The sequence below is a fragment of the Opisthocomus hoazin genome, chromosome 6 (assembly GCF_030867145.1).
Source record: "Opisthocomus hoazin isolate bOpiHoa1 chromosome 6, bOpiHoa1.hap1, whole genome shotgun sequence".
NCBI classification, from domain to species: Eukaryota; Metazoa; Chordata; class Aves; order Opisthocomiformes; family Opisthocomidae; genus Opisthocomus; species Opisthocomus hoazin.
Window position 1 is genome coordinate 59,291,400 of NC_134419.1, and position 25,606 is coordinate 59,317,005.

Consider the following 25,606-nt stretch of genomic DNA (forward strand, 5'->3'; position numbering starts at 1 on the left):
TTAATACCAAAGAATCCCATTATGCTTCACAGTCTTTACTGGCTGATACAGATTATGGGATACATCCATCTCTTGAATAGGTGTATAAAGCTTCCAGTGATTAACATAGCAGCTGCATCTATGTATCAGAATGAAAGTAGTACATACTTATTTCCATAATCTTTTCCAATAATTGTTGGAAGGGAAAATAATCTCTTAAGAGCAAGGGAACATGCACTTTTATAATCCTTTTATAATATATCAATTCCATCACTTTCACCGATAAACAAGTCACTCTTATCTCCAGCATGAGAGTAACGCAGTACATACTCCATTCTTTTATTGTGCTATAATGAGAATCTTAACCTTGCAATCCCAACATACCCATCTGTTTGGCTTTAGCACTTCATTCAGTTTTAAAATCAGCTGTTTTTTTAAGGTGAAGTATTATGTCAGAAACAGCAGCAACCTAGACATGTTTGACTTGCACCATGACTAGTTCCAGAGTTGCAAGTATTATCCTCAGAAATTATTTTAGCAATCCATGATAAACCATCATGGATTAAATGGTGTGGAAGAAGCAGTAACAGTGATGACAATCAAAAGTGAGAAAATTGTTCCAATTTTTCTGCCAGGTTGGAGGTCTAATTTTAACATGACAGCCCTTTTTACCAAACCACAATCAAGAGAAAACTAGTAAATCTATTCCCTTGAAATATCAGTTCTAATGAGGGTAATTTAAATTCCAAGTAACATAATTTTCCACATGTTTGCACTAAAAAAGTGCTCTTTGCACTCGTAAGCATTTTGAAGCATTGTATGTTGAGCATGGAAGTGACTTCTTTTTTTAAAGAACACACCTGTGTATTTTAGGAATTCATCATTTCAAAAATGGCATTACTCTTGTGGAATTCAAACCGTTATGTTTTATGTCAATGCTGCATAATACTCCAAAGGTTTAGAGTAATTTTACCCTCTTTTCAAATGCCCCATCAGAGAATTTCAGAATGAAACATTGATCTCAGGTTTCAAAGATTGTTGTGGAAAATGCTTCACAGTTACAATTACACTTACTTTCCCCAGATTCCCATGCTGTGACATTCTGCATCTTTTTCCTGTGCAACTTTCTAAGCTAAAGATTAACCTTGTAAGTGTTAAGAGTACTGTGAAGACCTAATGGAGGGGCTGCATCATATGTGTCGTGCTTACATTACCAAGCTGGTAAAATAGTGATTCCATACATTGAAAAACAGCAACAGCAGAGTCTGACCCCAGGAAGCGCTCAGCACATTCTAGTCCATGAATGCTGAAGCAATTCAGCACTTCACAGGACACTCTTCAAATGCATTCTATTCACATTTTCAAAGAAACTGGCGAGGAAGAAAATACATTAAATACCATTATTAAAAAATCTCACTCTGTGTAACTCGCTTCACTCGATGGACTGTCTCATATTTGATAAAATTGTCACTTACCTTACTTTCTGGAGAATTGTGAATGTTTTGCTGAGCACCACAGTTTGTTTCCTCCAAATGCTTCTCTGTGAAAAAGCAGCAACAATTTTTACACAGTTGTACTGTTAAAATTTTCTATAGTATCACACTCAAAATCATATTCAGAGAGATAATAAAACATTTTATATTTGACAACTGAAAGACAAAAAAATTCCTGTGGACTTATGTGGGCTTACACCCTGAACTTTGAACTGAGCCTTCTGCAAATTATCCCTGTAGACTTTTTACCTCCCAGCAATCAGGTTCCAAAATAAGCTTTAAAACCGGCAAGTTACAGGGTCAGAGACACCAGATGGAGAACAGGTAATGTGTAAACGTTCTCTGAAACTCTGAGGGAGGCAGTTTTGTTTATGAATAGGCGCTGCCATTATGACCTACAGACTTATTTTCTTTCAAAGAGAGGGCACAAAATTTTACGAACCCTCATTGAAAAATACAAAGGTCCTTACCACGTTGATGCAGTAGATGCTGTTCTCTGGAATTCAGGTTTTCATTTGGGAAAGAAATATTGGCTTTCTCTGTGTCACCAGGTGGCCCTAAAAGCATACATGTAGGTTTTCTCTGACAGGCCTCCTGATAACCTTCATATACACAAGGAAATGTAAATTCTGTGCTCAGATTATTAAACAAAGCTTCGATATGCAATATTGATACTATGTGAGGCAGTTTGAGACACTACTCCATGATTAAGTTTGCCTGTTTGCACAGTGATCTAAACAATTCTGTCATGAACTGCAGGGATATTGCGTCTCAGTCATTGCTATTTTTAAAATTGTAACAACAATCAGAGATCAGACTGAGTCATTCTAGACATGTGGCAATGATCAGGCAGAGGAAGAAGCAGGGTGTATTAGCGTTTGCAGGAATGGATATGTAAGAAGACAATGTGCATTTCTTGACAATCCCATCTCTACCCACCCACCCTCAGTTCTGCAATTTTGCTTTATCATATCTTGGTGATCTTAGTTGTCTTCCACAAAGTACTCTTAATGTATGACTTACAGAAAATGATGAGTGTTCTATTGTAAAAAAAAAATTTAAAAAAAAGCTCCCTATTGCATTTGCAATTTTAGTGTGCATTTTAATGAAGGCTTACTTTCTTACCAGCAAATTATTATAGACTTCTCTATAAATCTATTGGATGATAGCAAACAGAACACCAAATACCAAATTACTATAGATTTTTTTTTAAGTGCCTTATAGAAGCGAAGAATCCTGTCTTATAACAGAGACAGATAACTACCACTGTAGAGCTCATAAATGTGTATCAGAGGTGGATCAGATCTAGTAACCTATTCTGAAGGTGTTTTGAGAAATCTTGGTATCTTCAAAGCTCATGGAGCAGGGATGTATAAGCAAGGACCTTCTAGTATATGCATTTACAACAGTAAATGAGATATGTGATATGCATGTACCACAGAGAGAACACATAACTTTATCTGGGTCTTGTAGTAAATTCAAAGCAGCTTGTTCTTCAGTAAGTGAAATAAGCTGCTTCATTTTATAAAAACAAACACATGGCTAGTTGTTGTAAAGTAGGAAATGTGTAACTAGCTTGACTTGGAATAGTTTCTTCAGATAGCGATAAGCCAGTATTCAGATAAAAGTAGGCACATGAGAAATTCTGGTCCAGGGTTACTTTTTCAGGTCATCTTTGTATGATTAAAAAAAATTCAGATATCCAGTCAGGTAAATTAAATTGGATTAGGCCTGACTTAACACTCCAGCCAAATGTACCCTGGAAAGTGTTACTTGCATAGCTAACACACTTACTGCGCAGTGATGTAGATGTGATATCAGTCCTTCCACCTGATGGTGTAGATGCAACCTCTACAGATGACCAGTGAAGTTCTGTGTCAGTTATAGTATTAAATATGCTCCCCTGGTAAGAATGTCCCTATATTGCTTTAGGGATATTTGTGCTGCTTGTTTCTGATTTTCTATAGATATATTGATAACAGTTTAAAAAATTGGTCTACATAATAAAGTAGTGGCTCATATTAAATATTGGCTGAAAAAGTGCTGGAAAACCCCTTAGAAAATCGTTTTAGTCAAAACAGATTTTGAAATATGACCACATAAAATTCCCATTTAATAACAACAAATTAAAAAAATAGAAGCTGGCTATACAAAATGCAATCTTTTTTTTTTACAGAGAACTATACATTTTATTTCTATCTTTAAAAAGCTACCAAATTTTCTTCAGACCCTTAGAATTGCCATAACAGAAATACTGAATGCCAAGTTACAATCTACTAATAACTTTTTAAATGCAATGAATTGATACCTTATGTTTATTTCCAAAATCAGAAGCAAGTTTTGAACTAAAAACTCGAAAATATTAGCCTTACTTACTGTTTTCCTGCTCTATAGGAACGACTGGATTGCCATTTCTGGGGGCAGAAAAAGTGAAATATATGAACCATTAAGAGCTGCATGCTTTTTAAAGCACAAAAAAAAATATTTTTAAGAAGTCTGCTGTCTAAATTGCAGTTGTGCTTCTATGATTTTGTTAATGGTGCTTTCCTAAAGAGCATTTATGTCAGTATATAAAATATTTGACTGTATTTAACAACAGTGAAACATTTTACTTAAATGGATTGGGGAAAGAAAGAATATGTTAAACCATCTGTCCCAATACAGAACTCCTTTGTGGTACATTTTGAATTCAGCTTTCAGTTTCCTCTCTATAAAGCAGGAATAATCTTTTGTAATTTCCTTTAACCTGTTTCTGTTTGTCTCCTTAGATTGCAAATTCTTACGATGAGGGTATGTTGTCTACTAACTGCTTGTACCGAGAGAAGTAAACAAGGGTGCAGTTTCTCTACGTGCTAGCCCAGTGCAAGTTAATAAAACACTGATAAAAGTTTGAACTACATTAAGACAGCTGTGACAGACACACTGTTGCTAACTCCAGTTATATAACTTAGCCATTCACATACTTTCGGGTTACTATTTGACTGTTCCTCTGAGATCTTTGAAAGCTATTTCTATATCAGTCCAGAACCTCTGCTGATGCTGTATCAGACTGTAGAACACAATACATCTAAAATGCAGCCAAGAACTGATGAGGGAAATTCTTAACTTGCTGCAGATTACATGCTGCATTTTTAACACCTTTCTAAAACATTTGGCTGTTGGAAGTAACTCAGAGTTTCCCATCAGAGGTAGTTTCTTTCCTGTAGTTGTGAATCTGAAAATGTATGGAGAATGTTGGCACTAGTGGTGGAAATATAAAGAAGATTTTCCCTGAAGAACAGGATATCTGAAAATGGTGGCCAGCCTCACAGTTAAAGGGTTCACATTTGTGTTTGAATGATGAAGTTTGAGTTCTCATTTGTGTTGTACAAGTCAACTTTTATTCAATGTATTAGTTGTAATTACAAGGAGTTAAGGTATCTTACGGATGTTATATATCGGGTTGCAACGTTCAGACCTTTGAGATAAAGCATTTTTCTTGTAGTTTGTCATCTTTTTATTGTTTGACTTGTTGATGTAAAATTTAGAAACCTGCTTTAACATTAGGATTGAGATTGAGTATGGTCAGATTTACCTTGTCGGCTCAGATTTACCTTGTGGCTTTGATTTGGACATTCTGGCTGGCAGCTTCACACACTCTCACTGCGTCATCCAGGCTAATGCCCTCAGTCCACAGACCACAGATGTAAACAATCTGATCTCGTGGCTGCAAACTGCCTTCCACACTGGCAGGAGAGCCAGGCACTATCTCTAGCACATATATACCTTGTAACTTGCTTCCAGCTCCTCCTGTCAGCTTCAAGCCTAGAGTAACACAGAGAAAGCATCTTTTGTGGCAGTATGTTTTGAATTTCACTGTCAGTGACATGCAGCCTAATGGAATAGATGTAGGTCATTGAAAGATACGCTGAACAAATCACCAACATTAGAAACAACAGTCTTGCCCCAGTGAGATGGGGTATAAGAGCTGCACTGGGAGAGTGATATACGCTTAGATGTTAAGAAAATATGGAACGGTGCTGTCCATCTTTATGCTTCAGCTATTCCATAGTGCAAAACAGAACTATGCAACGATATTCCAGCAATCTCTCGACATGCTAGTTTCTGAACTGGAAACAGGGTTCTGTTTCCTGGGTCTACAGGTTTATCTGTATGCAGTACTTGCCACATTCTGCAGAAACAGCAAGATATGCACACTGTAGGGATTTCTTTTATCACATATATTGCACAATGCAGATAAAGCCTTGTGTCTGTGGTGAATCAAGGATTTGAGTGGAGGTTTTCTGAATAGCAAACTATTGCCATAATCTGTTGCTCATCCTTCTTAAGCTTTGGCTTTTTTCCTGGGTGTTTTTTTTTAATTTCCCTCCACATAGATCTTTATGTATCCCAGCAGGGAGTAGACATTATTATCTGACTGCCAACAACTTCTGTATATCAGTAACACAAAAATATGAGACTGGACATCTGCCAGAAACTTAAGCTGATAGGGTGAGAATACAAGGATAATTTTTCCAACTAACTTCATTGGTCTAGTAAAGAGGTATTAGTCTTCCCTTTAAGGGCTTGCCCAAAATAAAGCTCTCCTTTCCTTGGTCACAGGTGATGGAGGAAAGCATAAAGGTGTCAAGGTCACTCAGGATCATATTATCCAAGACCACAGTTGCTTATAATTATCTTATGATTGCTGTAATCCCTGTCCAGAATACTATGCATAGTATTTACTACACACCTAGCTGTCCATTGGCACCTTTTGTGAGAGTAATTTCAGGAATCTCATCTGGCCTAATAGAGGGACGAGGATCACTGTCAGCACGACCAACCATAAGGTGCAGATCAGGAGAAGATCTTTGTAGTAAAGCCAGGGCTTCATTACATGGTAAAGATGTGACATCAATTCCATTCACCTAAATGACAAACCAGTAAAATTATGTCAGATCTCATTGACCATCATGTACTTCTCCCTCCACTTTAAATTTTGCATATAAACTTTGATTACTTTTCACTTTCATGTTACTGCTTTGCTGTGGTATTTAATATCAGTGAATGCAACAGTTAAAACTGCAGTAAGATTTCTTTTTTGAACTTTTTTTTCTGAATGCAGGGTTTTAGTAAAAATAACTCTTTTTTCTTGAAATTCAAGGTGTTTTCGCAAAAAAAAAGGAAGACAGCCTAATGCAAGAAACTGAAAATGAACCAGGCTTTATTCATACATTATAAAGGACAGAACCCCTGAATCCTTTGTATGTCACCTATCTTATTACGTTAATTCAGTTTATATCATTTAACTGGGAGGGTGTTTAATGTCTCGGTTGTCTTGCATTGCTTCTAGGCAATTCATGTTATTTGCCTGGTCATACATTCTATTCAGTCTGAAATTTTCATCCTGAAGTCAGCAGAATTGTATTTATTATAGAATCCATTTGCACTTGCATGCCTAAATATGTGATAAATTGGACTCTTAGGAAAGAAGAACACTGAAGCTAAACGACACCGATCTGCAAATATTCTCTCCTCTGTATAAACTCAAAGGATTACTGTACCATAATGATTCTGTCTCCACTTCTTAGTCTTCCATCTGACAGGGCAGGCTCATTCAAGATTTCATCAACATACAGGCAGTTGTCCACTTTGTTAAGAACTACAGAGAATCCATAACCGTTGTTCTCTGACTTTGTCAAAGTCACAAAGATCTCAATTTCCTATTAAAATAAGCACAAGAAATGTAGATTTTCTGTTGCTTCATTAACACCTTCCATTATGCTTTGTATGCAGATAGGAATCAGATGCTCAGATGGTATATATAAGAGCATACACAATGGTGTCTGTGATCCCTCACTGCCTGATTCCAGAATTAATTTTACTTTTTACTTAGTGGCACTTCATGGTGATTGATTGATAGGGCCTAAGAAGGCAGAGAAGGCCATTGGGGACTGGAATTTTGGCATTTCAAATGTGTAAAGAAAGCCTTCTAGTCCTCTGAGCTGACAAGCATTGCAATAATACAGTGCAGAGACTGTTGTTATTGCTATTGCTGTCCCACTGAAGGAAATGGCTGGACCTAAATTTTGCTCTCGGTGCTCTCAAATTAGTAGGAATTCAGAGCTAACTGGTTTCAGCAGAAATGCAAGATGTTTAGCATTTGGCAGGACTGAGCCCTATATTTTGAATAGTAATTAACACAAGGATCATACTTTCTTATCAGGACATTACAGTAGTATCATTTTTAAAAAGTGATGTTCCATGTGGGTTTAAAACACTACAGAAGAAAACAAAGTAGCTGACTCCAATTAATTTTAGAGGCTACTAGAGGGCTCTTAGGCCTTTGTATGCTGGGAATAATACTGCAGAATGCTGTAAAGTTGAAGAAATAGTTAGATGGCAAGAGCAAGGAGATGGCCTTAGAGGCAAACGGTAAAGAATTCTGGAGAGCTGGGCATAGAGAAAGGTCTGCTTTACTTCAAGACTGTGCACATTCAGAAAACTAAAAAAGCCATGCATAAATAGCATAGATAATGAGTTAGAATTAATGTTTAATAACGTTGCTTTCGTAAAGTTGTTTCTTTTCCCTTCTTATATTCTACCTGTTAGTAATCTGGTGTCTATCACATACCCTAGTGAAATCTTCCTTTTCTTCCTTCTCTTCCTCTAGTTCCTCCAAGTCTTCCCATTCATTGTCACTGTCATGTGTGTCTCTGGCAGGCAGGGGTGGTGAGTAAGGCCCACAAACACATGGTTGTGGGGTTGCCATGGTTGTGGAGAGTGTCTCAGAGCTTCCTCCTCGTGAAAGCGAGGTCACAGATGTTGAGCTGATAGTCAGATACTCTTCATCAATAGGGGTTAGCGAGAGAGTTTCGGGCATACATTTTGTGTTCGATAGGTCATCATCACTCTTATTAAACATGTGGCTGGAAAATAAAAAGATTGCAGTGCTGGGGTTTTCCTCCATATGCTTTATTAGATGGCCACTGAAAAGTCTACTGCTTATATACGACCTTATTTTAATTTTAACTGAAGTAATAGTTACGGTATTAAAATGCTGTCTGGGTCCTCCAGTGCTAATATAAAATAAATAATTAATATTTTGCAAAACTACTTAAAAAATTAAAAATGTTTCAGAATTTGAAAACAGCTTTTGCAAAATCTTGCACTCTTTTTAAGACATTAATTAGTAATTTTGTTGCTTTTTGAAAAGAATAATTGGACAATTCCTAGACCATTAATTATTTCATCTGCCATAAACAACTTGTCTGGTAAGTGGTATGCACATTGCAATACTACTACAATTTTCATACTTGCATTATTCTTGAAAAAGAAATGCCAGCCACATTCCTGGCTCCTACAGGTCTTTCCTTGGTAACTACAGCACAGACCAGAAACATGAAATATAAAATGATTCCTGTCTCTCCATAAAAAATACGAGTCCTGACTTCTCTTTGTAAGCCTGTTTTTATTCTTCTGCTGGCCTTGAAGCATAAGAGTTGTCCTACGGAATCAATGCATTTGTTCAATTACTTGAATTAAAATTATTATTGATTTTATTCCACTGTATTGGAGACACAGTATTCAACACTTTTAATGTTCAAGCCCAGACTGTGACTGTATGTGTTGTGTTTAATATTGTTTTGGCTGTTCTCATTAATGAACTCTAGTAGACTACTATGGCATTGTCTCCCATTAAATTTACCATGAAAGGAAATAGAAATGCTTGAAACACATTTTTTTTAAAGTGTGTCTTTTCTTCATATCAATCTTTATTGAAATATTGCTAAACCTTGTTTCTCTTAAACACTTAAAATGGCATAGTTTTTATTAATGCTTCACATAACAAAGATGCTATGTCATTTCAAGTATAACCGTCACCTATGATCTTTCACTCTCTGAAAGACCTGAACTGTGTCTGCCATCTCCCAAGGAAACATATACAACTAAAAGAAACACAATTCATGTGTTTTGTATGAAATCATAAAAAAATCTCTTGCTCTTGTTTCAAAAGTTGTCTATAATCAGAAGGAAAATATAAAGCAAAGTAGCAAAACAGGCATTTTGGATGGATGGGCTAGGAGCCTTCGATGGTATTTTTGAAATACTGATGAAAATAACAAAAACTTGTAGGCTCATGCTGTATAGCCTCAGAGAGGGAAGCAAGCTGGTCTGTTAGCTTGTATCTATGCAAGGAGGAAACGAGCAGTTGGCCATCTCCAGCAGCACAGCAAAGCTGAGAATGAAGCTGACTGTGCTTTAATAGCTGAACAACAGATACTTACAATACTGTGGAAGACCACTGGGATAATTAAAAGAAATGTTTAAGACTAGCAGCAAATGCAGTCTGCCTCTTTCCTTTGGAGACAGGAAACAAACAACTAAGTTCAATGGATGTTGGTCAATGTGGGTGTCATAGAATCTGTCACATGCTAGTGGAATTCTGACTGACCTTAAAAGGGTATGAAAGGTGTTTGGGAGAGCTACACAAACTCAAGGCAATGAGTCAGCAGTGGCTTAATCACAGCACAGCTTCTACCCATCTCTGCGTCACCATCGGAAATATCATGACATGCTCGACTTTCTTTTGGAGTCTTGTGACCCTACACCAGGACTTCACAGGGGAAAACTACGGGTTAGAATTTTTCAAAGAGCTTTTTCAAAGATTCTTTTTGGTGGCAATGAGAAGAGAGAAAAGAATTTTCCAGGTGAAACCCTGAGCTGGGAACTTCTAAAATTCGTATTGGAAGATATCTACATTTGCACGAAAAGTTTTGAGTAATCTGAAGAAAATAAATTTCTTCATTAATCAAAAGGAATTCCTTCATTAATGTCTATGTCCTTCTGGATTGTTTTATGTTTTTAGCTGGAAGGATCACGTGAACTGAGATTACATTTAAAATATTGTTTAAATTGCATACCGTCTTAAACTGCTCTGCCTGCCTTTTGAAAATGCAAAAACAGAAATTAAATGTTACTAAGAATGTACCAAACAAAAACATTTATTTCAGAACTTCCTTCTTGGGGAGAATCCAAAACTTTTCTTGGAATTGATATTTTTCCACAAGAAATTAAGTTTCGCTGAAGCTGCATCTCTTGGCAGATGTGTTTGCTACAGACAGATTTCTGCTGTGTTTATTCTCAGCAGTAGAGAATAATATATGTAAGCAGGAGCTTCACTCATGAATGTGAATGAAGTTTCTCCTCTTGAGAGGAGACAAAAGTATGAATTGCCATTATGGTCCCACTTGACTTGCAGTCAGCTAGTGCTGTGAATCCCCAGAGACTGGAATCTTTGACTGATTCTATTCTTGGTGAACTTCAAAAGTAACAAAAGGATTTCAATGGACTGTGTGGAAAAATAGAAATTAGTTTCTAGATAAAAGCTGTAAAAGGTCTTCTAGAGACCTTTAACTTGTCTTTCCACCAATCCTTTCTGTTCTGATAATTAATGTTCCTTTGCACGGGGAAAGATGATTAAAATGAAATGGATCATCTTCTGTGTGAGAGCGTGTGGTATATCCAAAAGAGTGTAAAAGGAGGCTGAGTCCATTTGCACTGTATTTTATCGTATAACTCCTCTGGCTCAGGGCTTCTATTGGCTTCTGAAGACTGGGAAATAACTTTTTTTTTTCTCCTTGATCACAGTTTGTCTTCTGAGGTTTTTTTATTTTCTCTGAAAAAATTTGAAATTAAAAGATCATACAATAAGAAATAAATTTTTGGTGCCTGTTTAAGTCAACAAGAGTCTTTCCACTGATTTCAAACTGCAGCCAACTTCAGCTGAACAGCATAAATGATTACAGTATTGCAGCACCCACATAACTGTCTTGCAATGCAGACTTAGGCAAAATTCTAGTACGATGAAAGTAAATAGAGAGAGTAGATGAGGACAGTAGGAATAAGATGGTAAAACAAAATCTTCATTATCCAGCAGTGATTGGAAGCTGATAGCCCTCTCCTTAAATCTAAGCAATTCACTTTCAAAATTCTCCGAGCTCAAGGTAAGGCTGCAGAGCAGATTTCAGTATTCCTTACCTTTTGACCCATCCAAATTCACATGGTGAGTAGCAGTTCTGGTTCACTTCTTCCTCTAGGGAGTGGAAGACTTCAGAACTGGCAACTTCTTTGTGAAACTTCCAAAGATTCTTATAGAAACTTTCCTTGGGAGTCATAAGTTTCTGTGTGGCCTTCTCTTGAAACTCAGCTTCCTGCTCTTCGTAAGTTGAGCTGTCCTCTTCAGGAGGCTCACTGAAATCTGCTGCCACTGGAGAATCCAGGCAGTCTTCAAGATCTGGAGAGGTGCTACCTTCGTCACTGGTAGACTGATCCATACTGTTTCCTGCCTCTGTATTGTCTGGAATTTCTGCCACAAACTCCTTCATAGGAGATGGTGCTGGTGTCTATCAAAAATAACAGAAAGGTTAGCGTAATTCCTTTTTTATCTCATGTCTTCTTTCCTTTAAGAACAAAATAATTTGAAGAAGCAATATCAATACGCATCTGAATGTGAAAATATCAAATGGCAGATGGAAGGGAGGGAAAAAATAGACGGAGGTGCTCTCACTAAATAACTATTTTGTCTTTATGCTTATCTTCCACATTCTCCAGGAGTTCCAGCCAGTGAACTACTAAAACAGGTGGCACTGTTTTATTTGTTTTCATATTATGCCTCAACTTCTTTGTGTCTATATTCTCTCTGCTGTGTAGAAGTGGCTTCCAGATTTGACTCCTGTGCAACTGACCACAGAAGTCAGCCAAGGGCACACTGCAGGAGAGCAACAGGAGCCAATTTTTTTACCTGGAGATGGTCCTGACACTCATTTCTGTCCGCCACAGGACAATGCTTAAAAATCATGGTGGAACAGGAGTCATGAGTGAGCCATTCTGCATGGAGTAAGAGTAATGCAAATGCATGTTCATTATAAGAGTATTTGTGTATGTGTCCATGAGTTGTGTTCAAGAAGCATCAATAATAATGCTAGCACACCTAATGGCACTGTTTTAGTCTCTGCAGTCTCTACTGATTGATCTTTTTCCTTCTTTTTTTTTTCTCCCCTGCAAACTCTGCTAACTATCAATAAGAAGCTGACTAACCAATTGAACCCATTATTTCATTTATTTAAATTTATTAAGAGGTAGTCTGGATATGAAAAGTTCTCTATTTTTCTCTTGCTTTTGGGAGTAAACTAGCTATCTCAAGCCCATGAGTTGTAATAGCTGCAGCTGAGAATATCTGCAGTTTCTTGCTGAGGATCTAGTAGAGCATTTTTAGAAGCATCACTAGAAGATCTGCTTGGGTGTGTGCTGTTTCACTCCAATAACAGTTTTGCAATTCAAAAGACTGGGATAAAGATGTTCACATCTGTCAGATTTCTCTTATTTTGGTTGCTAAGGAAGAATCAGTTGAACTCTAGAGGCTGAGTTGAAGCCAGGAAGGGAAAGAAATGGAATAGAGGGCCTTGGAGAAAAGGGAAGGTTACCCTGTTCAAGACTGGATAGAAAACATAGTAGTGTTTTTCCAGGTTTATAGATGCAAGTTTATGATAGAAACTTTGCCTTACCAGGGCACTCTGCTCTATTTCTGGAAGAACACCTTTTGGTGGTCTGCAAAGTAGTAGTGTGACTTCTGGAGGAGCTCCTCTCAACAAGTGTAGGACATCCTAAGCAGGGAGAAGGAATATTAGATTCTTATGGAACACAGTCTATAGCATGTGTCATTTTACCAACCGGAATGCAGACAATTTTTATTGTGAATGCCAAATTCCTAGTGTTTGTGCCTTTCAGCAGTGTCTGGGAGCCAAAATTCACTACTGTATGACTGTCATATAAGTGGACCATAGTTTTTATGTGAATGTGTATCTAAAGTCAAGTCAATTCTGTTTATAAACTCTTCTCCCACCAACAGACAAGTAGGTTTAAATTATTTATTTTTCTTTTCTTTAAAGAAAACAGGATTTTCAGACAAATTTATTCAAACTGCATGTGGCAGGGACACATCTTCAGTCAATTATATCCGCATAGCTCCACAGACTGCCATACTGACATAACCAAAGGGAGACTTTCTCAGAGTCCCTCCTTGACATAACTATTCATGCCTATTCAGTGGCATTCAGCTTTCAGCTATAGTGGGAGATGAAATACTCCCAAGTCCCAAGGCCATCAAAAGGGACTTCAGGGCACTGGGGCAACTGGTTGAGGGATCAGGGGTGCAGGTGGTGTTTTCCTCCATCCCATCAGTGGCAGGGAACAGCACTGAAAGGGGCAGAAAAACTCACCTGGTTAACAGGTGGCTCAGGGACTGGTGCCATTGGTCGAATTTTGGCTTCTTTGGTCACCGGGAGATGTACACAGGACCAGGCCTACTGGTGACAGGCAGAGTGCAGCTATCTCAAAGGAGAAAAAGGATTCTTGGCCACGAGCTGGCAGGACTCATTGAGAGGGCTTTAAACTAAGTTCAAAGGGGGAAGGGGTCATAGACCACCTCACTAGGGATGAGCCCAGGCTTGGCGTGCCAGGGTCAGGGATGAGATTGACAGCCCAGTTCAAGTGTGTCTACACCAACGCATGTAGCATGGGCAATAAACAGGAGGAGCTGGATGCCATTATACAGCAGGACGGCTATGACTTGGTCGCCATCACAGAAACATGGTGGGACAACTCGCATGACGGACATGCTGTCATGGATGGCTACAGACTCTTTAGGAAAGACAGGCCAACAAGGAGAGGTGGTGGAGTTGCTCTGTATGTGATGGAGCAACTGGAATGCATTGAGCTTGGCCTGGGGGCAGATGAAGAATGAGTTGAGAGCTTGTGGGTTAGAATTAAGGGACAGCCTCATATGGGTGACATTACAGTGGGTGTGTACTACAGGCCACCTGACCAGGAGGAGGAGGTTGATGAGGCCTTCTACAGGCAGCTGCAAGCAGCCTCACAGTCACAGGCCCTGGTTCTCATGGGGGACTTCAACCACCCTGACATCAGCTGGGAAGACCATACAGCTAGGCATTTGCAATCCAGGAGATTCCTACAGAGTATCGATGATAACTTTCTAATGCAAGTGGTGGAGAAACCAACAAGGAAGGGCGCGCTGCTGGACCTTGTATTAACAAACAAAAAGGGACTGCTTGAGGATGTGAAGGTTGGAGGTAGACTCGGCTGCAGTGACCATGAAATGGTGAACTTCAGGATCCTGGGTGGAGGAAGCAGGGCGACGAGCAAGATCAAAACCTTGGACCTCAGGAGGGCTAACTTTGGCCTCTTCAAGGAGCTACTTGGAGGAATCCCGTGGGCCAGGGCTCTCGAAGGCAAGGGGGTCCAAGAGTGCTGGTCGCTGTTTAAATATCACTTCCTCCATGCTCAGGAGCGGTGCATCCCCCTGAGAAAGAAATCTAGCAAAGGAGGCAGGAGACCTACATGGTTGAACAAGGAGCTTCTAGCGGAGCTTAGGTGGAAGAGAAAGGTCCATGGAATGTGGAAAGAGGGGCAGGCCACTTGGGAAGGGTACAGGAATGTGGTCAGAGCATGCAGGGATGCAACGAGGAAGGCTAAGGTCCACCTGGAATTGAATCTGGGAAGGGATGTCAAAAACAAGAAGGGCTTCTTTAAGTACATTGGCAGCAAACGGAAGGCTAGGGACAATGTGGGGCCGCTGCTGAATGAGGTGGGTGTCCTGGTAACGGAGAATGCAGAGAAGGCAGAGTTACTGAATGCCTTCTTTGCTTCAGTCTTCAGTGTCAAGGCAGGCCCTCAGGAATCCCAGGCCCTGGAGGTAAGAGAAGAAGACTGCAAAAAGGATGACCTTCCCTTGATCGAGGAGGACTGTGTGAGGGATCGCTTAAGTGATTTAAACGCCCACAAATCCATGGGCCCCGATGGAATGCACCCACGAGAGCCGAGAGAGCTGGCAGATGTCATTGCTGAGCCACTCTCCATCATCTTTAAGAGGTCCTGGAGGACAGGAGAGGTGCCCGAGGACTGGAGAAAGGCCAGTGTCACCCCAATCTTCAAAAAGGGCAATAAGAAGGATCCAGGGAACTACAGGCCAGTCAGCCTCACCTCCATTCCGGGAAAGGTGATGGAGCAGCTTATCCTGGAGGTCATCATCAAGCAAGTGGAGGAAAAGAAGGTTATCAGGAGTAGTCAGCATGGATTCACCAAGGGGAAATCATGCTTGACCAATCTGATAGCTTTCTATGATGGCACTACTGGCTGGGTAGATGAGGGGAGAGCAGTGGATGTTGTCTACCTAGACTTCAGCAAGGCTTTCGACACGGTCTCCCATAACATCCTCACAGGGAAGCTCAGGATGTGTGGGCTGGATGAGTGGTCAGGGAGGTGGATTGAGAACTGGCTGAATGGCAGAACTCAGAGGGTTGTCATCAGTGGCACGGAGTCTAGTTGGAGGCCTGTAACTAGTGGTGTTCCCCAGGGGTCAGTACTCGGCCCAGTCTTCTTCAACTTCTTCATCAATGACCTGGATGAAGAGTTAGAATGTACCGCCAGCAAGTTTGCTGATGACATAAAACTGGGAGGAGTGGTAGATACACCAGAAGGCTGTTCTGCCATTCAGCAAGACCTGGACAGGCTGGAAAGTTGGGCAGAGAGGAACCTGATGAGGTTCAACAAGGGCAAGTGCAGGGGCCTGCATCTGGGGAGGAACAACCCCATGCATCAGTACAGGCTTGGGGCAGACCTGCTGGAGAGCAGCTCTGTGGAGAGGGATCTGGGTGTCCTGCTGGATGACAGGTTGACCATGAGCCAGCAGTGTGCCCTGGCTGCCAAGAAAGCCAATGGGATCCTGGGATGTATTAGGAGGAGTGTGGCCAGCAGGTCGAGGGAGGTTCTCCTCCCCCTCTACACTGCTCTAGTGAGGCCGCATCTGGACTACTCTGTCCACTTCTGGGCTCCCCAGTTCAAAAAACATGAGGAGCTCCTGGCAAGAGTCCAGCGGAGGGCTACGAGGATGGTGAGGGGACTGGAGCATCTCCCCTACGAGGAGAGGCTGAGGGAGCTGGCCTTGTTCAGCCTGAAGAAGAGAAGGCTGCGAGGGGACCTAATAAATGCTTATGAATGTCTTCAGGGTGTGTGTCAGGAGGATGGGGCCAAACTCTTTTCAGTGGTGCCCAGCAACAGGACAAGGGGCAATGGGCACAAACTGAAGCATAGGAAGTTCCGTCTGAACATGAGGAAGAACTTCTTCCCTCTGAGGGTGACGGAGCACTGGAACAGGCTGCCCAGAGAAGTTTTGGAGTCTCCTTCTCTGGAGGTGTTCAAGACGTGCCTGGACGAGGTCCTGTGCAGCCTGCTGTAGGTGACCCTGCTTCGGCAGGGGGTTGGACTAGATGACCCACAGAGGTCCCTTCCAACCCCTACCATCGTGTGATTCTGTCATTCTGTGATACTTAATCTAGAGAGGAAAAAAAAATGCTGTAGGCCAAAACAGCCTGTCTGGCCCTCTGCACAAACTGAGGAAAAATGCTGTACACCAGAGAGCAAGACGGTGCTGGAGAAGGATAGACTCCAGCTCAGAAAATAAATAAAAAAGGAATACAGTCACAGTATCCCCTCAGGTGTTTAGGACTTACAGCACCTTGTCTTTTGCCCTAGCTATATAATGATACAAATGACCTGTCAGTGGGAAGATTACGTGATTTTAACATTCTTCTTTGCTACCATTCTTATCTATTCAAAACTCTGGGATTTTTCACAAGATGAAAATATTATGATGAAAAAAAATCTACATGTAGTCCTTTTTTACCATTTAATTTCTTCCTGTGACTATAGAATTTCTCATTCTGGGTAAAAAAGTTACATTGGATTTACCTCACCTGGTGAGATTTGAATCTGGGGCATGGTATTTCGCACGACATTACAAAGCACAAATGACCACAGGGAAAAAAATGTTGCAGTTATGCATAACCACAATGAAGATTCCAACTAATTAACTGGTATGCATCCAACAATAGACTTTGCTCATCATTAGTAGAAAGTTATAAATTAAATAGCAGAAGAAATTCTCTAATAATTCTTTTGGGAAGGAAATTCTCCATAAGAATTCTAGAGATGAATCCTACACAGAAATCAGATTCATTATATGCAAATTCTGACCCTCTTTGGTGATAATTAAGTTTAAATGCAGTTTCATCCCATTGTCTTTATTAACACGTTACCCATCTGGAGTCCGAGCGACAGTACTGCCTGGTACCTGATACACGAGTCCTTGAATAGGTTTCCCATTCACAGCTAAAATGATGTCTCCAACTTCAATTTTGCCACTCTCTTCAGCTGGCTGCCCTGGAAACAGTCTTTTGATCCTGACAATAGCTCCTCCAAGGTGGTCGCAAGCATCTCCTTCCATTTGCAGAACACTAAAGCCAAGGCCTCCAGAATTCTTTGTCAATTTTGCTTCAAATGTATTATCTGTTCAAAGCAGGGATTGTAAAATGAGTGGGAGCCATGGCATACGTACACCCTAAGGAGTCAATGTAAATTCTATACTCAGCAGACCTTTTCCCTGTGTGCTGCAGAGGCAGATCCGCTGATACTAATTGCAAAAGAAGCATTTGGTGTTCCCTTGACTTATGTGAACCCTTGAAACTGCACAGGTAGAATGGAGAGAACTGGATTCTATTCCACCATGTGTTCACAGATTTTATGGCATCTGGTACAAGCCCGTAAAGGAAGAAGCCTTTTATACCAATGTAAAAAAGTTCAGTGATACCCTTTTCTGACATTCTTCTGTAAATGCTCGTTAGGTCTTACTATTCTGTAGCTGCCTGATGTTAGTTTGGGTCCTGCACTGACCAGCATAAGCTAGAATCAGAGCTACTGGTCTTACCAGACAAGAACAACAGACCAGCCCTTTCCCAAATACCATTCCTGCAGCTGAACCACATTCTGCTAGGGACAATGTAGAGGATTAACTGCCCCATGGGAAAGTATGGTTCAGACTTTGTCTTTATGAGACAGCCTTACAGTAATTGTTGTCTAAATTCAGTGAAAGTGATCTCTGAATGTTCTGCTTTTAAGAAATGAAGTGATTGCAGTCTCCAGTTCTGGCCCTGGGACAGCAGTTCACCCTAGCTTCATCGCTGACAAGGCATCAGCAGTTGTGCTGGTGCTGCTCTCTTTGGGTAACAGACTGGCAACATCAACACAGTTGCTTCCTGCCTGAGAGTGCTACAGCGTACAGGCAGGGACGTCCCCTGCCAGACCCATGTCATGAAGGCTGAGAGATGCAGTATTTATGCCTAGGATAAATTCAGCTATATCTAGCAACTCAGAGTACATCAGAAATATTTTGTTCAGAATTGATTTTTGATAATGTCATTAGTATTGCACATTGTATTTTTTATTCAGTGTGTAGTTTTCCTTACAACCCACAGAAATTTCATAGCATTATTTTCATTCATTCTTTTCTTGCACATTATAAGAAGTCACCCTGAGTTCTTTTTTATCACTCACCATCTGTCAAAAAGCAGTAGTCCTTTGTACCATCTGAGAAGCATGTTGCCACAGAAACAACTGCACATTGGTCCTCAATTCTGTCATCAGCAGTCAGGCATGGCCTTGCCAATTGGTAGTTTCCCCTTTCTAGAACCAGCTTGGCAATCTAAAACAATGATGAAGAGGTTCCAGTACACAGTGAGCCCTAAGTCTTTTTAGTTTTCTTTTTAGGAGAATGGAGTGGGGGGGGGAATGTTTCTTTTGGCCCAGTTTTGCTACTGTGCCTCATATTAAGAGCAGTTTATTCTACTGGGTATCTTACTGAGTTCTGCTGTTGTACAAACCTGGCCAGATGTCTTAAGGTGTTCCACAGCCTGTTTGTGGGTGATGCCACAGAGGCTGATGCCATCTACTTCCAGCAGACGATCACCTGAGGCAAAAGAAAACAAACAAACAAAAGGGTCAAGTTGCTTTATGTTCAAGTTCAATGGGTGTAAACCTTGAGGCTACCCACGTTGCAATAGATCTTCACGCTTACATGCATATATGTTTTGTACAGAATTCTATAACTAGCACTTAAAACATCCCAAGGTATTCTTTAAGTAAATGCAGTGATGGTATCTGGTTATCACAGCAATGCTGAAAGTAGATGTCAGAGCCACTAGCCTAATGTGCAGCTGCAGACAGTAACTGTACAACGTTTGCGTGAGGCTCCTGGCTTTTCAGTGGAATATATACATGTAGTACAGGGACAGGCTGAGGGATGATGAACTGCTTATTACATTTCACAGTTGTATGATGTCCAATCCTAAATGTGTTTCACTGTCCTTGTAGCAAGCATTCCACCCTAACATTGAGTTCTACAGCCCAGAGTTTTATTGCCAGACATGTTACCTATCTTTATTTGTCCGTCCTTATCTGCTGGTCCCCTGGGAATAATTGACTTCACGTATATCCCACCATGACGCACACTAGTATTAATTCCACCCTGCAAAGCATATGCCCACATATTAGAGTGGAGTCTTCACATGTTCTTCCTGTGATAAAAATCAAAGCAACTTACATATGCATTGCAAAGCATTTTTTTTAAATATAGGAAAAAAAGGAAAGAGGATGTTACTCAAGTCCCATCTAGTTGTAATATACTTCCCTAGTCAATAAATCTTGGTTTATTTTCCCAGGAAAATGCAATCCATTTCTACATGGCTACATAAAAACATTTACTAAATGTTCATAGATCTTTCCCTATACTAATGTAAAGATGGGGTTGCATCCTTCAGTCAGTCTCAAGTCCAGCTTCCAAACTATGCAATATCCATTCAGCAATTATCAACCTTTCAGAAAATATATAAAGCATGGACCTGAATTTGTGCAGCCACTTGAGAGCTTACAACTCAGAGGAATGCCAGATTAACCTAAGAATCATGTTCTGTCCATCTACATCCCCTGGCCAAATTCAGATGAAAAAACAGCCTTCAATTTCTTCTGCAGGCAATGAAATGGCTGTTGCTTCACACTCTGTTTCAGCAAGGACTGTAAAGACAGCTCAACCCAGAGTGGTAAATTCAACTTCTTTCTCTGGCCTTCAGAGTAGGAAGCATGGCTTATCCTGAGTCCACACAGCTAAACTTTCAGCCTCCCAGCGTAGGGATGGCTTCTGTTATACTGCTTGTTGAGGCACAGGTCAAAGCTGTATCAGGGGTTGTCAACAATTAAACAGTGCCTGTGGGCCACTGCTTGAGCTCATGACATGGTCCTGTGTAATCTGCTTGTACAGACACAGCCTTTGAGTTCTAGGGGAGCAGCAAAACCAGTCATGACTTGAAGGATTCTTTGCATCGCTGCATTTTCTAGGGGTCTGGCTATATTCCTCCCTGACCAAACTCCACTTTCAGCAGCAGGTCTTGTTCTCAAACTGAGTAAGGATGAAAAGGGCTTGTACTGCCAAGTGCCTTACACCAGCACACTTTCACAGATTCTGTGGGAGAGAACCGGGGAATGAGCAGAGCCAGTACTCTACGCTTTCTCTGTCAATTAATTGGACACTGAAGTTTGAAACGTGCCATGCTAACATTTTTTGTTATCAGCCTATTTTCTCTCTTTGTTCCACATAAAAACACTTTCCTATGTGTTTCTTGGTCACGTCACAGTTTGACTGACACACTGGAAGATTAACAGTAACACTTGCAGTCACACTGATTCCAAAAGTCCCGTCTTCTTTAACAAGCTCCACAGTATAGATTTCCTTTGAGTTGTTTTCAGATGGAGATGGTAAGTACGAAGAATCAGCTTCCTGTCTCAAAAATATAAACACTAATGAGACTACAGCATCTCAATTAAAAAAAAGGGGGGGGGGGAGATAAAAAAAGAGAGTTTCCAGAATATATAAAGGGTTTGATCCTGCTGTCGCTGTAAGCCTGGAGTAGTACCATTTATATCACTGACATTATTTCAAGCATTTTAATCTGTCTAAATGTGCATAAGCTGAGTATAGGTAGGGAGGCTGTCTAATAGTAGGAAATTAGACACAAAATGTTATTGTTCTGTGTCTGGTTTAAAACTTAAGAGATTGCAAGATAATAATCAAAATTTTGTACCTCCACTGGAAAAGGGAGGAGAATTTTTAACATTTTGTGGAATGTTTTTCCCATTTTTTCACATATTCTAAACATGTCTATGATTTTGATATTTTGATATTTCTAATGTAATTTAACAAGCAACAGCTTCCAAGGTTTTCTTTCTCCTTTCCTCATTTTTTAAAATTTTTCAGTCACTTTCCATTCTTAATATAGGTGGCTTGTTTTTAAGACACATGGCTGGGCATAATACTAGTGAACAGCATCAAAATCTCAGTTACCTCCACATCCAGGCTATCAGCTGAAGGAACTGGAATCCTAGGGCCCAATTTTGGTGCTAAACTCCAGGAAAGAGCCTTCTCAAGTTCATCTATATTTATGTCCTGTTCTTTGGGGAGAGCTGCATGACAGTCCTGAATCTTTTTTCTCCCACTGTCTACACAAGAGATCTCAGATCCACTAGTGCTGTTTCCTCTTGACAAATTCTTTTCTTCATTTAATCCATCTTCATACATGTCTGTAAAGCCTTATCAAAATAAAACATTGCTGAATGCAAACAGTAAGTAAACTAGAAGGCAAACGTTATTGTAACTCAGCACAGGAGGACAAAGTACTTCCTACATCAACTGGTTGTGAAATCAGATCTATAAATGAGTCAGGCATTATAAAATGGAGTGCTGCTATTATAAGTGTGGAGAAATGTATTTTCTTTATCACTGCAGAAGACTATGACTCTCTATTAGAGAAAGAAATGTCAAAATTCCGTTGGTATTCAGCAATGCAGTCCATAATAGATTCACTTTAACTGTAGAACAGAGATCACATGATACCTCGTATTTGACTATTTTCACTGCTAGCCTATGGCTATTATAACTGACACTGAGTAGCAAGAAAGTGCTACTACATCCCAGTGCCTAATAAATACTAGTGTCCTGAATTAACTGTTAGCATTCCATAGCCAGCAGAGGCATTTGCCTTTATACCTCTGGGTTGAGAGATGATAAGCTCCACTTCATCAGGAGAATTCTGTATGATTTTAACTGCAGTATTAAATGAAACGCCCTCGAGACTAATATTATTCACAGAGATGAGTCGTCCTCCTTAAAAAAAAAAAACAAAACAGGACAAAGAACATATAAATAAGGAAATAAATCCAGACTAGCTAACTTTAAACCATTAAAGTATTTTAATTCTAGTTAAAAGCTAAGGACAATGACCTGGTTTGATATTTCCAGCTCTGCCTGCAGGTCCCCCAGGGACAATTGAAGCGATAAAGATGCCGAGGTCTAATTTTCCTACATTTTCTCCTCCAATAATTACAAAACCTGCAAAAATGAGATAGCATGAGAATGCAGAGACGCTGGCAGTATTAGAAGAGATGAACCTTAGGAGCACAAAAGGCTCTTACTCCAATGGTGTAAGTTTTATCCATGATCTGGAGAATGGAGAGCTCTGATTTACATGGCTTCAAGGTCTTGATTTGGGAAAGCTTTAAACTCACGTTGTAATTAAAGTGAGCTGGTGACTTTGGTGTCTATTTAAGTATAATTTCTCAATAAGAATACTTTCCCGGCTTGGGACTTTTAAATTTTCCAACTACTTTCTCACAAGAGTCGTAAACTATGTGGACCTTAGTATTTAACACCTGCAGGAGGAAAATGGTATAAAAGCCTATTAGATAAATTCGAACATTGTTCTACATCATTTAGTCTAGGGCCCCTGAAGTGGGCCATGTAAACTTCTAATGGGTATGTAAGAGATATCTAAGAAAATTAAATCTATTGTCAAGTAATTCAATTTCACTATCCTAGCTTAAAATATTCTGCCTATTGCAGAATATGTTCTTCTCACTGGTAAATAGTTGGGTTTAGGATCAGAATATTCCACACAGACCTGCACTATTTAGAAACACGATGTTTAATTGTGTTAATGGTCAGCTGTGAAAAGTGATGGTCCTTTGAATGCATCCACAAGAACAGGATACAATGCAATAGTGTATTATGTTGTTATCCAGATAAGAATCCAAAAGTCGGAAAACATTCAAGTTAAGCTTGTGTACACATTTTGCACCCTGTCAGGCAATACTTGACAGGTTTGCAGAACATCACCTCCCCCTGTCTAAGATGAGTAAAATCACTGCACATGTATATCAGATACAAAACTAGACCCTTGTTCCTTTAATTCTACTCTTAGCACTTGGTCCGCTTGAACTATGTGGCCTTAGTTAATCCTCTGAAAAAATTATGGTCTTGGTTTACGCACTTTGTCCTTTTCAGTCTCAGAAGTTCTAAGTTCTTCACAAAGATTGGTAGTCTTCTATAAGAAGAATAAATGAGGTGAAGAAGGTTACAGTCTTGCTCAGCTTGAGTTGGCCAAGGTATCAGTGTTAGCATCAGGATCTGGCAGTCCCAGTAACAAACATAACACACGTTCCTTACCAAATCCATTCTTTGAATCACGTTTTAGGTTGACACAAATGATTTCTCTTTCTAGACCACTTAACAAAACTTCTTTTTGGATGGCTGGTGATCCAGGAGCTGCAGAAACAAAACAGCTAGAATAAATGCAGATTAATGCAGGGAGACAGTAGATTCATACAGTATGCAAAACTGGGGCTTCAAAAATTTAAAATATATTTTGTCCTTGTTTTCAACATTACCATTATTTCTGAATCAATATAATTCAGGAAGGAAGATCAAATAAGTATTTTGAAATTTGCGTTCTTTAGAAAAGTATATGTACAATAGCTGTGTAAGCTCTTCCTATAACATTCCTTTCTGGGAGAGTATGCACGTATCTGCAACGTTTTTATTAAGATTAGGGTATCTGAAGAGTCAAGCATGTAGTGCTGATTGAACTTGAGGGTGATTTAGTCACAAAAACTACTATGGGTTCCTTTTGAAACTCTAGCCTTTGGCCGTGTGGGCCCTTTTGGCTCTGTAGGTGCAATCCAATCAGCACCAATTGTGATGGTGACTTATGTAGTGTTCATGCTACTTTACACTGTGCAATTGTCACAGTGTGTTTAAAGTACAGTTTTAATTTTAAAATGGACTAACCAAATAATCATAACTTCATATTTCATAGATCTGCTCATGGTGTGCATGCAATATGGCTTCTGTTAGAAAATTAGGTGCCCAGTTCTTATTCCAGTTAGTGTTGTGCAAATGCAAGAAGAGAGGAAGGACCTGGAGCCTGTGCTGTCTCGTGCGTTATTTATTAGGTTGTAGATCTCAATTGCAAACCAAATAGTGACCCGTGAGTAGAGGGATATTGCCCCATGTGAGAGTCCTTGGTGTACTGAACTACATCTCTGAAGAGCATTAGGCACCACTGACAGAATAATTTTATCCTGAAGTCCCTTACCACTGATCCTGATGGAAAGCAGGAGTGAAAAGGGAGAAAACAGCTTGTCTTGCTAAATTCTGGGTTAATTCCCAGGACTAGAACTGCAAAAGGATATTCTTTAATCTATAAGTAGAAGATATTTTGGTCTCCTGCTACTGAAACAATAAATATGCAAAGGTACTCTCTCTCTTTATGATTATTATACTCACCACTGATTGTGTTCTGAGTTGCATGGATAGAGAGGTAGTCGTAACTCCTTTGCTTTCCATTCAAATTGATGTGCATTTCTGACTGGGATAGCCCTGACGTGGATCTGCATGGCAGGAAATGAAGACTGCATTACAATAACAAATCAGCTATGGTATTTAGCACTCCTCATTGTCATTAGTCTGTCAGAGCCAAGTTGGGAATGCACATGTTTCTAACCTTTCAAGGAGTATTCTGATTTCTGGGCCACATTTCATTGTAGGGGAGAGGCAGTTTATCCTTGCCAGTATTTGCTTCCAATTACCAGCTGCCATCAGACCACTCACATCACGACTGATTTCCCCCTGTGTTTTTCTCTGAGCTGAGTGCAGGCATTAGGAAAACACAGCATAGGCTCAGGATGATTCATTTATCCCTGTTATCCCTTTAGACAAAACCACGTCGGAAAGCTTTCCTGGTAGTTCATGTTCTTCTTGGCTCTAGTCTCTCGGTATTCATCAAAGGCCTTGAGACTATGTGCAGCTATAGTAACCACCTACACTGGTGAATGTACTAATGCAAATGAAAAGGGAG

At 40.0% G+C, this 25,606-nt stretch overlaps 2 protein-coding genes across 4 annotated transcripts in view; one reads left to right on the forward strand and one right to left on the reverse strand.

Moving 5' to 3' along the window:
- Positions 1–25,606, forward strand: part of MAPK8 (mitogen-activated protein kinase 8) — a 332,992-nt gene that overhangs the window by 186,196 nt on the left and 121,190 nt on the right. The gene's annotated exons all lie outside the window — the stretch shown is intronic.
- LOC104334738 (FERM and PDZ domain-containing protein 2) overlaps positions 1–25,606 on the reverse strand; it is a 68,605-nt gene that overhangs the window by 25,283 nt on the left and 17,716 nt on the right. Inside the window, exons 11-25 of the mRNA XM_075424120.1 lie at positions 25,036–25,139; positions 23,917–24,015; positions 22,696–22,803; positions 22,462–22,578; positions 21,760–22,004; positions 21,091–21,195; positions 19,797–19,890; positions 19,247–19,332; positions 13,019–13,117; positions 11,493–11,857; positions 8,086–8,380; positions 7,016–7,174; positions 6,205–6,379; positions 5,066–5,276; positions 40–118 (exon numbers count right to left, since the gene is read on the reverse strand). Of these exons, the coding sequence (XP_075280235.1) occupies positions 40–118; positions 5,066–5,276; positions 6,205–6,379; positions 7,016–7,174; positions 8,086–8,380; positions 11,493–11,857; positions 13,019–13,117; positions 19,247–19,332; positions 19,797–19,890; positions 21,091–21,195; positions 21,760–22,004; positions 22,462–22,578; positions 22,696–22,803; positions 23,917–24,015; positions 25,036–25,139 (2,341 nt within the window). The remainder of the gene's footprint in view (positions 1–39; positions 119–5,065; positions 5,277–6,204; positions 6,380–7,015; positions 7,175–8,085; positions 8,381–11,492; positions 11,858–13,018; positions 13,118–19,246; positions 19,333–19,796; positions 19,891–21,090; positions 21,196–21,759; positions 22,005–22,461; positions 22,579–22,695; positions 22,804–23,916; positions 24,016–25,035; positions 25,140–25,606) is intronic.